Source organism: Leptodactylus fuscus, chromosome 1, assembly GCF_031893055.1.
Source record: "Leptodactylus fuscus isolate aLepFus1 chromosome 1, aLepFus1.hap2, whole genome shotgun sequence".
Lineage (NCBI taxonomy): Eukaryota > Metazoa > Chordata > Amphibia > Anura > Leptodactylidae > Leptodactylus > Leptodactylus fuscus.
The window spans coordinates 92,716,885-92,731,440 of NC_134265.1; the positions used below are offsets into that span (position 1 = coordinate 92,716,885).

At 41.3% G+C, this 14,556-nt stretch overlaps 1 protein-coding gene across 1 annotated transcript in view; it reads right to left on the bottom strand.

The window, feature by feature from the left end:
• The window catches only part of IFT81 (intraflagellar transport 81), a 105,607-nt gene that overhangs the window by 14,698 nt on the left and 76,353 nt on the right, over positions 1–14,556 (bottom strand). Inside the window, exons 16-17 of the mRNA XM_075273435.1 lie at positions 12,142–12,213; positions 11,980–12,065 (exon numbers count right to left, since the gene is read on the bottom strand). Of these exons, the coding sequence (XP_075129536.1) occupies positions 11,980–12,065; positions 12,142–12,213 (158 nt within the window). The remainder of the gene's footprint in view (positions 1–11,979; positions 12,066–12,141; positions 12,214–14,556) is intronic.

Consider the following 14,556-nt stretch of genomic DNA (forward strand, 5'->3'; position numbering starts at 1 on the left):
TGCTGTGGAGCGGGGAGGAACGCCCCCTCCCTCTGCTCGCACAGCTCGTCCATAGACGAGTAGTATCAGGAGCGGGAGGGGGGAGTTCCTCCCCGCTCCACAGTACAGCGCGATTGGCGCCGCGAGGCAGAAGGACGTCTCTGGCTAATGGTCAGAAACGCCCTTCTGACCATAGAGCACTACGGTACCGGCACCGTAAGCTCTTTACACCGGGCACAGATCGGGAAAGCCGACAGTGCGCTGAAATCAGCGCACTGTCGGCTTTCTGGCAGTATATAACACTGCATGTGCCCAAAAGTGGTGAAAGGTCCTCTTTAAGTTAAGGCTGTATTTTGTTTTGTGCCTGAAGTCAAGGTTTATTTATTTTTGTTTTGTTTTTTTAATAAATAAACCAATTTGCTGCATATTTTGTGTCCCTGTCTTAACTGTTTGGGTCCACACCAATGCTTCTACCGAGCTAACGTCCCCACACTATATTATGTCTCTAAGCAACCTTTCCAAACTTTTTGAAGAGAACCTGTCAGTTCTACCGACATGACTTTGTAAACCATTTGTACTACCTATAAAATAGCAAGTCTGGAGCGTTTTTTCCTATAGCGCTACATAGTGCCATCACTATAATGGTTTGTTTTTTTGTGTTTTTTTTTTTTTTTTTTTTAATGCCTCATTGACCAGAGAATGGTTATACCAAGTTGTCAATTTAGTTATACATTTTCAGTAGTAATAACAGAGAAATAGCACCATGTGCAGGACAAAATGCTCAAGAATTGTTAGTATATGCCAGTATTTACTTAAACAGACTTGTCAGAAGAGCTATCAAGAATATAACAGATTTAACAATTTTAACAACAATACAGTAGGTTAATAAGAAAGAAGCTTGTGGTTTGACTGTTCCGTAGTTGACAGTGAACAGATTTTGACATGTTACTGAGAAATAAAGTACTGTCAAACCGTCTGTAAGCTATATACTATTGGGTGAAGCTGTTTACTAAATTCTGGGTATGTGAATAAAAATATCCATTTTAGCTTCACAATCATTATCTTGTCACAGGCTGTTCTCCTAAATCAGCGACATGCTTTTCCTACTAAGCAGATCATACAGCTTAGAAATGAATAAATGAACAGATAATGGTTTTATCCGTCCGTATCATCATTGTTAGTAATGAGTGCCGTAGTAATCAGGACTGCAAAGCTCTTTTACCATACATGGTGGTCAAATCCAAATCATGGGCATTTCCAATGTCATGTAATTTCCTCTGGAGCTGAAAATAGCAAATCTCCAGTCATGCAAAAGAACAGACTGTGTGTTGGTAAGGTACTGTGAAGCCAATTACTTGATATGTGAAACACTTAACACAATTTCAGTTTTTTAATTCCATGCCTCAAGAGGCAATAATATTTTCTTTTACTCATTTATTTATTGCAATTTTCAACAAGACGTAATATTTCTATGTTTTTTTCATCAAAATTCCATCAGATGGAGAAGTCAAATTATTAAAAATAACACCCATGCAAATTCTTCTTAAATGAACATGACCTAAGACATGTCAATGGTTAACACTCTGAGATTCTATTACCAAAAAACATTTTAAAAAAATCTAATTAATGTTCCCTTACCCTTTTAGGGTGCATTCACACTGAGTAAACGCTAGCTTATTTTGTAGAGTAAAATTACACTTGTAAATTTTGCTATCCCATTGACTTCAATGATATTTTTTTACAAGTGTAAAAATACGCCTGTAAAAAATACGCCTGTAAAAAATACGCCTGTAAAAATACGCCTGTAAAATGTCATTGAAGTCAATGGGATAGCAAAATTTACAAGTGTAATTTTACTCTACATAATAAGCTAGCGTTTACTCAGTGTGAATGTACCCTTAGATAGTTTTAGAAAATAATAAAAGAAAAATGCCCGTGGCTTTAACTATTACTCCTGAACTAACAACCTATCTGAGAGATTTTGTCCGTACTCTATACGCAACTAGAGATGAGCGAGTACTGTTTGGATCAGCCGATCCGAACAGCACGCACGCATTGAAATGAATGGATGCACCTGGTACTTCCGCTTTGACGCCGGCCGGCCGCTTAACCCCCCACGTGCCAGCTACGTCCATTCATTTCAATGCGTGCGTGCTGTTCGGATCGGCTGATACGAACAGTACTCGCTCTTCTCTATACGCAACCATTGTCAGTTTACAATGAAGTCTCTGAAAAGGAAGGGGGAGGAGACAGACAAGTGTCTACAGGATTAAAATAATAATATCTATGGCAACAAAACTGATTCCTGATAGACCAGCTATGTTGCAAAACAAAACTCTCTCTGCTTTGTGGAGTTCTCCTCTTTCTCCCTCTGCCCCTCTCTATAAACCTCTTTTGTACAGATGTAATCTGTTGCAGGAGACAAATAAGTGAAAAATAAGTCTATATTCTTCACTAACAATTAGAGATGAGCGAACAGTGTTCTATCGAACACATGTTCGATCGGATATCAGGGTGTTCGCCATGTTCGAATCGAATCGAACACCGCGTGGTAAAGTGCGCCAAAATTCGATTCCCCTCCCACCTTCCCTGGCGCCTTTTTTGCACCAATAACAGCGCAGGGGAGGTGGGACAGGAACTACGACACTGGGGGCATTGAAAAAAATTGGAAAAAGTCATTGGCTGCCGAAATCAGGTGACCTCCATTTTAGACGAATAGTGGATTTCAAATCCGGGTCATATGAGAATGTGAACTTTGTGACTATGAGACAGGGATAGCTGTACAGGCAGGGATAGCTAGGGATAACCTTTATTTAGGGGGGAATGTTATTAAAAATAACTTTTTGGGGCTCTATCGGGTGTGTAATTGTGATTTTTGTGAGATAAACTTTTTCCCATAGGGATGCATTGGCCAGCGCTGATTGGCCGAATTCCGTACTCTGGCCAATCAGTGCTGGCCAATGCATTCTATTAGCTTGATGAAGCAGAGTGTGCACAAGGGTTCAAGGGCAGCCTCGGCTCTGATGTAGCAGAGCTGAGGCTGCACAAGGGTTCAAGCGCACCCTCGGCTCTGATGTAGGAGAGCCGAGGGTGCACTTGAACCCTTGTGCACCCTCGGCTCTGCTACATCAGAGCCGAGGGTGCGCTTGAACCCTTGTGCACACTCTGCTTCATCAAGCTAATAGAATGCATTGGCCAGCGCTGATTGGCCAATGCATTCTATTAGCCCGATGAAGTAGAGCTGAATGTGTGTGCTAAGCACACACATTCAGCTCTACTTCATCGGGCTAATAGAATGCATTGGCCAGCGCTGATTGGCCAGAGTACGGAATTCGGCCAATCAGCGCTGGCTCTGCTGGAGGAGGCGGAGTCTAAGATCGCTCCACACCAGTCTCCATTCAGGTCCGACCTTAGACTCCGCCTCCTCCAGCAGAGCCAGCGCTGATTGGCCGAATTCCGTACTCTGGCCAATCAGCACTGGCTAATGCATTGTATTGGCGTGATGAAGCAGTGCTGAATGTGTGTGCTAAGCACACACATTCAGCTCTACTTCATCGGGCTAATAGAATGCATTGGCCAGCGCTGATTGGCCAGAGTACGGAATTCGGCCAATCAGCGCTGGCTCTGCTGGAGGAGGCGGAGTCTAAGATCGCTCCACACCAGTCTCCATTCAGGTCCGACCTTAGACTCCGCCTCCTCCAGCAGAGCCAGCGCTGATTGGCCGAATTCCGTACTCTGGCCAATCAGCACTGGCTAATGCATTGTATTGGCGTGATGAAGCAGTGCTGAATGTGTGTGCTTAGCACACACATTCAGCTCTACTTCATCGGGCTAATAGAATGCATTGGCCAGCGCTGATTGGCCAGAGTACGGAATTCGGCCAATCAGCGCTGGCTCTGCTGGAGGAGGCGGAGTCTAAGATCGCTCCACACCAGTCTCCATTCAGGTCCGACCTTAGACTCCGCCTCCTCCAGCAGAGCCAGCGCTGATTGGCCGAATTCCGTACTCTGGCCAATCAGCACTGGCTAATGCATTGTATTGGCGTGATGAAGCAGTGCTGAATGTGTGTGCTTAACACACACATTCAGCTCTACTTCATCGGGCTAATAGAATGCATTGGCCAATCAGCGCTGGCCAATGCATTCTATTAGCGTGAACTGAGTTTGCACAGGGGTTCTAGTGCACCCTCGGCTCTGCTACATCAGTTTGCTACATCTGATGTAGCAGTGCCGAGTGTGCATCAGATGTGTAGTTGAGCAAAACTGACTCAGCACTGCTAAGTCTCTGCATTCGCATAGGAATGCATTGGCCAGCCTTCGGCCAATCAGCGCTGGCTCTGCCGGAGGAGGCGGAGTCTAAGGTCGGACCTGAATGGAGACTGGTGTGGAGCGATCTTAGACTCCGCCTCCTCCAGCAGAGCCAGCGCTGATTGGTCGAGTTCCGTACTCTGGCCAATCAGCACTGGCCAATGCATTTCTATGGGGAAAAGTTAGCTTGCGAAAATCGCAAACTGACAGGGATTTCCATGAAATAAAGTGACTTTTATGCCCCCAGACATGCTTCCCCTGCTGTCCCAGTGTCATTCCAGGGTGTTGGTATCATTTCCTGGGGTGTCATAGTGGACTTGGTGACCCTCCAGACACGAATTTGGGTTTCCCCCTTAACGAGTTTATGTTCCCCATAGACTATAATGGGGTTCGAAACCCATTCGAACACTCGAACAGTGAGCGGCTGTTCGAATCGAATTTCGAACCTCGAACATTTTAGTGTTCGCTCATCTCTACTAACAATAAATGCACATATCAACACTCAACCTGTTAACCAGCAGCAAAATGAAATCTCAATCTCTGTGTGATGATGAAAAAATCCTGACTCCAAACCCAGACACACATCTTTCCCGCAGCTAGGAAGACATCCATCTTTCTCAAGACCATGCAGTAGGGAGAAGAGGTGGGGGCTACATGCTGGACACTAGCATTATACTGAGAGGAAGACCGAGATTCTGGGTCACTCAGCAAAGAGGCAACTAGAGGTTAACTGGGGTGTCCCTTCTGTACTAGACGACCCACTACACTTGTTCTGATCCATCCTGGGAAACAAGTCATGCCACTGACTTAAGCCAGCGCCCTGAGGCCTAGGAGGCCCCATTGAACCCAACCACAACTTTATTTGGTATTATTCTTTTTTATTCTTTTAATCCCAATTTGTTTTGTATAGTGTATTTTGCTTTTACCTGTGTTTACTTGACAATTCTCTGATGTGTACTCTGTATATGTTATTAACCCTCTTGGGTTAATAAATATATAAAATTTATACAGATAATTTCATATTATCCTATGAACGCTGGCACTCACGGTACATGAATGGAAGGTAAGAAGGGTGATCGTAGGTGTGCCAAGAGGCTTAGCAAAGTGAAATCCTTCACACTCTGCTCATAGGTTAGAGTACACTGTTTGTTTGTTTTTTAATGGAGACAGCACATGAATCAAAACAAGGAGAGGGTTACGACCAATGAAGGGTCACCCGTCCAAACAGATACCTAGAACAATTCAACATAATGTGTTATAGCACATGACTGGATACCTTAGAAACAACAAAACTTTACTTTTAATCATATGGCTGAAAAGTGCCACTATCTCCATAGTTAATACCAAGAATATACCCAATGCAAACACATAGAAGGGTATGTGTAACACACTAGCAGCATCAAATATCACACAAGTCCCAAAAATAGTTCCTTAGGAAAACCAATGATAAAAACATACATGGATGGTACTTTACCAAAGAACAAGGAGTCATTAGTTAAGGTTAAGAGGAATACTCAACCCAATCTGATTTGTTTCTCCATAACTGTGCCACACCTTTCTAGATTTACACATCAGATATTTCTGTAATAGGAACTATGAGTATTAAATATACCGTACCTAAATAAGTCACCCTCCTCGATCTGTAATTGTTCAATAACATGCCAGATATGTCTTTCAGGGTCTCAGGAAATCTGAGTAATATTGCTTGGTTAGCTGTAACTGAGCCCACTCAAGCAAAATGTACCAAAATAAACCTCCTTCTTATTCTGTAATTGGATCATGTATCAAATACTGTATATTCCTTTCCAGGTCTAGGGAAAGCTGGGTAATATACGAGGCAATGTTGCACTAAATGTACCTATGTAAACCCTCCTCCTTGGTCTGCAAAAGTTCAGAAAGATGTATCTTTCAGGATCCCAAGAAATCTGGGTAACACACCAATTACTGATGTAAGACTGTTGCTGAAGTAAAATCTATCTACATAAACCTCTTTCTAAGTTATGACACAGCTAGCTAGTACAGATGAGCGAGTACTATTTGAAACGGCCGTTTCGAATAGCACGCACCCATAGGAATGAATGGAAGTGGCCGGCATGCAGACTTTGCCAGCGGCCGGCCGCTTAACCCCCTATGTGCCGGCTGTGTCCATTCATTCCTGTGGGTGCGTGCTATTCGAAACAGGAGTTTCGAATAGTACTTGCTCATCTCTACTAGCTAGTTTTTCCTTTGTGATTTACACAGAAAAAAAAGGATGAAAACCACTCACATGTCCAGGGTCCACAGGGTCTCATCTCAAGTTTGTATGCTTATCTCATAAAGGTCAAAATGTCCCACCTAGCCGCACTGGTTTTATTGAAATGGTGCACTCTGATTCCGGCTCTTAGTGATGAATCTTATTCAGAACTCAAAGAATCAGCACAATTTGTATCCCCAAATAACAATAGGTTGATAGGTGTTTATCATACATCAATGCTATTTGACTCCTGCATGGTTGCATAAGATGAGGCGCCTGCAACAATGGGATGCCTGCGCTGTACATCTGAGTATTCCGAATTCTGGCATATGATATGGGATTGCTATCTCATTAACCATTTCTGGGCAGAGGTTGTGGGCATATTGTCTGAAGTTCTTGGGGCCCCTGTCCCACTCATCCCTGACATTCGCCTGTTCGTCAATCTGGACGAGGAGCTAAAGGCCTCACAAATCTCTTATTCTGTTATAGGAATCTCTATTCTTAGCTAGGAAAGCCATAGCTTTAAGGTAGATGGCTCCTTGCTCTCCTTCAATCTCACAGTGGAAAAAAATGGTGAACTTAATCTTACCATATAACTAGCTGGTATGTAAAGGTAGGGGATGTCCTACTAAATTTGACAAAGGTCTGGGGTCTTTGGTGTAACGCACTGTTGACCTTATATACTGTCCCTTCCTTTTGCATAGCCCTTGATACGCTTATAATGTAATTTGGTACTTCTACTTAGTATTCTCCTGACCTTACCTGTCTTGTGACCTCTGTGATGCCACTGGACTTATTCGGGCCTAGTGGACCAGATTGAAATCTTCGGCTCTCTGATTGTCTTTTTGTACTACTGTGCTCTTTAACCCTTTGTCCTATATAGGTTGGTTCATCTGACTGCTTTCTTCCTGATTGTGGGATTATTTATGGACTCTATTCTCAGGAACTATATGTCATGGTCTCTGCAGCTACGGTTTTGACTGTTTCTTTTGAATTGCTTGATAAATTTTGGTGTCTTCTAACTTCTAGGCCTTGGGCAAAGCCGACTGCGCATGCTCGCGGCCACAAGAAAAATGGCCGCTTACATAGTAGAAGATGCGCCACCGGAAGAAGATGCGGTGAAGACCTAATTCCAGAAGAAGATGGAGGCGGCGCTGGAGAGTTCTCTCGCAACCTTGGGGTCGCCCCCAGTGCTGTTTGAGCGCTGGGGCCAGCCCCCAGTGCTGTAAAAGAACTCATTTACATACCAAGATAAAACTGGATTTTAGGCGAAAGGCGGCGCGAAGAAGACAACAAAAGGTAGGAGACAAATAGCTTTTCTTAAGGCTATTCCGACGTGTTAGGGAGAAAAAAAACTGATTGAATGAAAGGATCCCTTAAAAAACAAAAACAAACACATAATACTCCCTGGTGTAATTCATCCCCTGGAGATGCACTGTTTCCATTACACTCAATGGCAATGGCACTAAATTTTTTAAAAATCACTTGAAATTGCATATGAATTGGTAACTACACTCTGACTACAGTCAAACCTGTGTTCAGTGACTGTTTGGGGGTTCTATCCCCTATGATGCTTAGAAATTTTTTTGGGCCGGTAACCCATTATAGTCTACGGGGGCTGCGGATAACTGCTTTTTAAGTGCACCGGGTTCCATTTTTCAGGTCCCCAAGCAGAATGCCGATGTGAACCTGGCATCAACAGGTCTATTTTAGTAAAAAAAAAAATAGAAAAAATCAGGGCACTCACCAGCCAGTAGTAAAATTCACCAAACTTTAATAGTCTTCCATAAAAATAGGTACTTGAACAGCATTTACAGACGGGGGTAGGGTAGATGGAATGTAGAAGAAATGAAGCGACGACAGTTTCATGCTAAATGCACTTCATCAGGCTTCCCCTGATTTTTTTCTATTTTTTTTGCAGTATATTGGACTATTTGTTTAACAGTGAGCACCACCTGAATGCCAGATCATCTAGTTTGAGATCCAGTGATTTGGTGTATGTTCACACCCACAGAACGGTGCCGCTGCTTTTGAACTTTTTTGCACTCTATTTTAGTAAATATCTGTATTCCAATAAGCATCTTTTTTTTAGAATTTTGCATTGTGAAATGAGCTACTTTATTTTGTCTGGTTTAATAAGGTTAATCGGTTGAAGTGTCAATAGATATTTTTTAACCTTTGTTAATGCATCATGACATACACGTACATCACGGAATGCCGTGTCTAAAGACTCCAAGTCGTACATAAACATAATGAGATTGAAGCATCAATGACAGCCAGACTTCTGCTCTAATGAGAAGGCTAAGAAGATCCTCTGATTCTAACAGTGACATCTAAAGTGTTTGACAAAGAGAGTGGGCTTTCTGTCAGCCCACTGGCACCTTGCAATGCAATCACAGGGTGCCAATGGGTTACCATGACAGTCAGGGACCTAACAGACTGTCAACAATGTAACACTAATAAGCATAATTGCTTTGGATTCAGAACAGGCAACTCAAAAATGACTATTTCCCATAAAACATTTTTTTAATGTACAAAATTACTAAAACTTGAAAAAAAAAGATATTGTCTTATTCATATGAACATGTAGAATCAACAAGTTATTTTTACCATATGGTAAACAGTAATAATCCCCAAAAGTTACTAAACGTTAAACAATAAATTATATGTTCAACAAAATGGCAATTATAGATGTAATATAGATATTTTGTGGTTTTTAATGATGTAGCTTTCCTACACGTTGTCCGTGGAGTTCAATATTACTTACCTGATCTGGCAGATGACGATCAGAAGCAGCAATATAACCCCTGGGTCATTCCTTCCCTCCGTCCTTCCCCAATCTTACAAATAATTCACTAAACTCTCCCCTCTACAATCTATTCTGAATGCAGCGTCCAGGCTCATCTATCAGACTAGACGTTACAGCGATGCCTCCGGTCTGTGCCAGTCACTACACTGGCTGCCTATTCACTATAGATTAAAATATAAAGTTATCACTCTCATCCACAAGGCTCTCCATAATGCTGCACCTCCCTACATTTCCTCCCTCATCTCTGTCTACCGCCCAACCCGTGACCTAACACTTACATCCTCTATTATTAGAACCTCCCACGCCGTATACAAGACTTCTCCCGAGCTGCACCACTTCTCTGGAATGCTCTACCCCGGACAATCAGATTAACTCCCAATTTCTACAGTTTCAAACAGGCCTATCACAATTTCTAACGTAAACCCTTCCGTACTATAATTAGAATTCCCAAAATGTGACCTTCCTCTGTCCCCGTTCCCACATTACCCCACATGATATGATGTCTTTTCAGGCTAACTTTATTTGTCCAAGCTCCATCCACATGTTACAGGACACCACTAGTGATAGCTCATAAAGTTTTGTTTGTGTAATGACAGTAACCTCTATTACAAAATTGTCTGAATACTGTATAAGCAATGCCGCCCCTGCTACCTCTTGTGTCACCCCCTCTACCTCATAGAATGTAAGCTCTTGCGAGCAGGGCCCTCAGTCCCATTGTGTGAAATGACGTTCTTTGTTATGTATCTGTCTGTATTTGAACCCTACAAATTGTACAGCGCTGCGGAATATGTTGGCGCTATATAAATAAAATGTATTATTATTATTACTTGTGCTATTGGCAGGGGGCTGGTTGACTATAGTAAAGCCAACCCCCAAAGCAGAGGGATAGGTAATTGCGAGATCAGGGAAGAAGTTAAGGGGGCAGAGCACGGCTTCCAATCACATTACCCAGGGGTCGTGATGAGGCCAGAACCCCTGGGTCCATCATCAACTGCTGGACCCAGTAATTGAATTGAAACTCTCTGGACAACCCCTTTCACAGAGCAAAACAAGCAATATTTGGCAGATAGGGTATGCTGAGGTTTGAAAAAAAATGCTTGTACAAAATTTGGAGCATTATAATGTACTCTCATTAAAATCGATAATGCCATTAAAGGATTAAATCTACTGTGATTCCAATTAATGATTATTTTACCAATGTACCCACAAAGTTTTATTTGCGATCGCAGAAAAACTAGGGACATCTATATTGGTTAATATGACTGCAGAGGTACAAGCAGTTGGGACAATGTGCTGTGGTATTATTTAGATTTCTGGTATTGCTATTTATAATTCTGACCTCGGAAAGAATGCCTCATAGATCTGAAAATGTTCTAAATTTAGATACCAAAATACACAGTTCAGATTTTGTCAGTGCTCATATGATGGATACGTTTTTATCATGGAAAATGTGAACTCAAGAGATTAGATCAATTTCAATCTTCCTATTATAATAAAATATTTTATGTTAGCTTATGAAGTAAATTAAGAACATAAACATATCAACAAAAATTAATAAAACTACAAAATCAGCTTTGATCAGTAGAAGGGTAGAAATATCATACTGGACTACAAATATTTTTAGGAATTTTCTACTGTTCAGCTCCAGCATCACTCTGCAGCTGTTTTACTTGTCTTATCTCCTGCACTTACTTCTCACTTCTCCCCAATCCCCTCTCTGTAGAGTAGACATGAGTCACCTGAGTGTGTCTTGAGATGTATATAGCAGGGATTCAGTAAAGGCAGTTTAGCAGAGGAAGGAAAAGCAAGGAAACAGGTTGATAAAGCCAGAAAGAGGCATTTCTCTCAGCTAATATATATATATATATATATATATATATATATATATATATATATATATATATACACACACATACACACACACACACAGTAGCTTTTGTTTTCTTTTTATAATCACGTGTATTATTCATTTTTGTAAAGTTATTTGAAAGTGTCATTTACAGTGTAACCATCTTTTCAGGTGACTTTTCAGTATAAACTGTTGGGTGTACATAAGGAACAGTAGAATTTGATTTGTATTTTGCCTTTATCACCAGTGTTCCCCTCCATAGTGGTCATCTTTAATACTATCAGTTCCCTTCAGCTCAACTCCAATGTGGGTGGAGACTAGCTGCTGACATCTTCCATACAGGACACATAGGGAACACCAGTTCCTCCTACCCTCTATCAGACACATCAGCAGAAGAGATGGCATTACAAAGCAGTGATACAGATGTAGAACACTTACTAACAGCAGCAGCAGTGTCCATGTATTTCTCTACCACTTTTTATCAGCTCTTCTTATACCTCTACTATCAACAGTTCAAACACTTGAATACATTGAGGAATTGTTACAGAAAATAAACTGGAAATTCTATATAAATATAAATTGTAGTTTTAGTAAACAATAAATAAGTTTCGTTTGCTGAAACTGCAATACCTTACATTATACTCTACAAACACTGTATTGTATTCCAAACTGTTCAAAACAATTGTTAATGCTCATCCTGTGAGTACAGACAGACTCCCTGCAGAGCATAGAGGTGTGAAGGAAGCTAACCTACCTGTTTCATACCAGCAGCCAAAATCTGTAGAGCATATAAAAAACCTACCTGATAGCTTTCCTCCTTTCCTGTGAGTCTGGAGAGACATAAGCTTTCATCTCATCTGTTGCTCGCTGTATCTGGACTTCACTAATCTAACAAAGAATACAGAGTGACTATTTGTATCCAAAAGCACAAAGAAGGTTATTAAATAAATCTGCGAAGTCTAACCTTTTTCATCAAGCTGATGTAATGATACTGAGTCTCAGCTTGGCTACACTCCTCCTGGAGCCCTCGCACTTCCTGAGTTAAACATAAATAATTACAGAATTATTCTGGTGTAAAAATAGAACATGCAGCGAAAAAACATCAGAAAATGAAAAAGCAAAAAAATGTAAAGTACTAAACACACAATTCATCAGCATTTTACATGCAAATCATTTGATCATAAACAATTTTTCATAAGTAACATTAAAAGGGTTCTATACTATACTCTATACTTTCTATTCTGCCTTCTCACACTCATTATGGGGTTTGCAGGAGGAAGTGGTGCAACTGTAGAAGAGCATGCCCCTGACTGCCTGTATGAGTAAGTGCTCTCTTATGTGCGAAATACGCCTATTGCAGAATGTTGAATGACTTATTGTACATATGAGCAGAGAAAGCTCCTACAAATTTGTTAAAGGGGTTTTTCAAGTTCAAGTTTATTTTTTAAAGGGGTTGTCCATTAATTTATTTTATATTTATAAGTATTTAGTCGTGGGGGTTTGAAAGCAGACCCCATACGGATCAGCTGTTTGCAGGTCTATCTGGTCTGGCTAACTTCCATCGGAACAGAGCTACAGTAACGGTGCCTACCTGCTATAGTGGGCACAGAGCCAACTGCTTCCAGTTCCATGTGCTGGACATTACACAGACTGAACTCACCTCAGAACAGGAGCTGGCTGTCGGCTCCCACAGTCAGATAATTATTGCTATCCTAAAGATAGGCCATTAAGCAAAAAGTGGCAAATGCCTTCTAAAATAAAACACAAACTACTACCTACAGGTTTCTGTACTGTTGCTCCTGTTCTGCCAGTTGGACTTGGTTTAACCGGCAGCAGCAGCCAATCACTGTCAAGTCACTGGCTGCAACCATCAAGCGTTGTTTATGTGACGTTAACTGAAAAGGTTGGCGCCTGGCTGTAGCGGTCACAAGCTATCAACTTGACATCACTACTGCAACCTCATATCAAAAAGCACAACCAGTGGATGGGGAGAGACAGCGCAGGAACCAGTGGGTAAGTAACAATTCTTTTTTTATTTTAGAACACCCTGGCCACTTTGACAATACGAAACATGAATCCAAATAACCCATTTAAATGTATCCTTAGGCACCCATTCACCAAATGGATGCCATAAGAGAATTGTTTGGCCTTCCGCAGGCTTTTGGTTACTGTACATAAATGTACGCTTCTATCGAAAGGCATCTCACAAAAACCAATGTCTTTAGACATTTTATCTGCTTGCATGACCACACCATCATTCCTGTAATAGGTGCATGATTGTATTCAAGTTAATACAGGAGATATAGGAAGGGGCAGCAGCAACAAACAGAAATATTGCAAACTATCTTAGCTGACCATTGACACCTACTAGTTATAGCAAGCAAGACAATAACCGTAGAAATAATTTATTTTGTGGAAATTCTTATTATAATTTGATGGTATTTTCTAAACTGTAAAATGTGATGCTACACATTTCATTTAACAAATAATCACAAATGGGATACGTCTGCATACAACAACAAACAATAGTCCTGCTATAAGTGGATCAGATAACTATAGCTAAGAAGTTTACAGTTTTTATTCCAAAGTAGGAGTCCAGCTGTATTTACAAGCTAACAACCTCTCCGAACCCTCAGCTGCCTGTCACATACCCTCCTGAGGGGTGGGGGAGGCATGGTTAGGGCCTTTGAAAACAGCCAGACTAAAACTATGAGACCAGACCTCTTTCATAGCGGCTAGTAAGCACAACATATTACAATGACAGATCTGCTTTAACGGAAACAGTCTCACAAGAAACAAATTCATAAACGACATAGTTTGAATAAAAACAAACAGGCAATCTTCTATACCTTAAAGTCTTTGCCTGAGAATGGACATCTTAACCCAGATAACATTGTCATCATTGGTATGATTATCTTCATAAAGTGGCTCTTATTGTTAGATATCAAAACATTCAGCAGAGGTAAAGCTGCTCTTTAAAAATGACCTTGTTCATCACGACACCATTATATTCAAGGGTGTCTTGATCTGGAGGAGGTAGGCCCAGAATACTGCAGTTTCTCTCCATGCAAATACATATTCAAAGGATTGGCCCTTCGTATAATAGAGGTTCATAGATGATGATCAGACTGAGGAAGGGCCCCACTGTTAGATAACTTACAATGAACTTTAACGACGTGGGAAGCCGTCAGCAAGTCCTCTTTCTTCATGCAGTGATGCAAGGAAACTGGAGCATTTAACGTGACACTCCAGCGTTTTTTTTTTTTTGTTAGCTATGCCAAGTAGTGTCAGAATTAGATCCAAAATCTGCTACTGCTGTCACCCATGTCTAGTACCGACCGGTACCCCTTTTTGCTTCCTGTTTCTGCAAAACATTGCA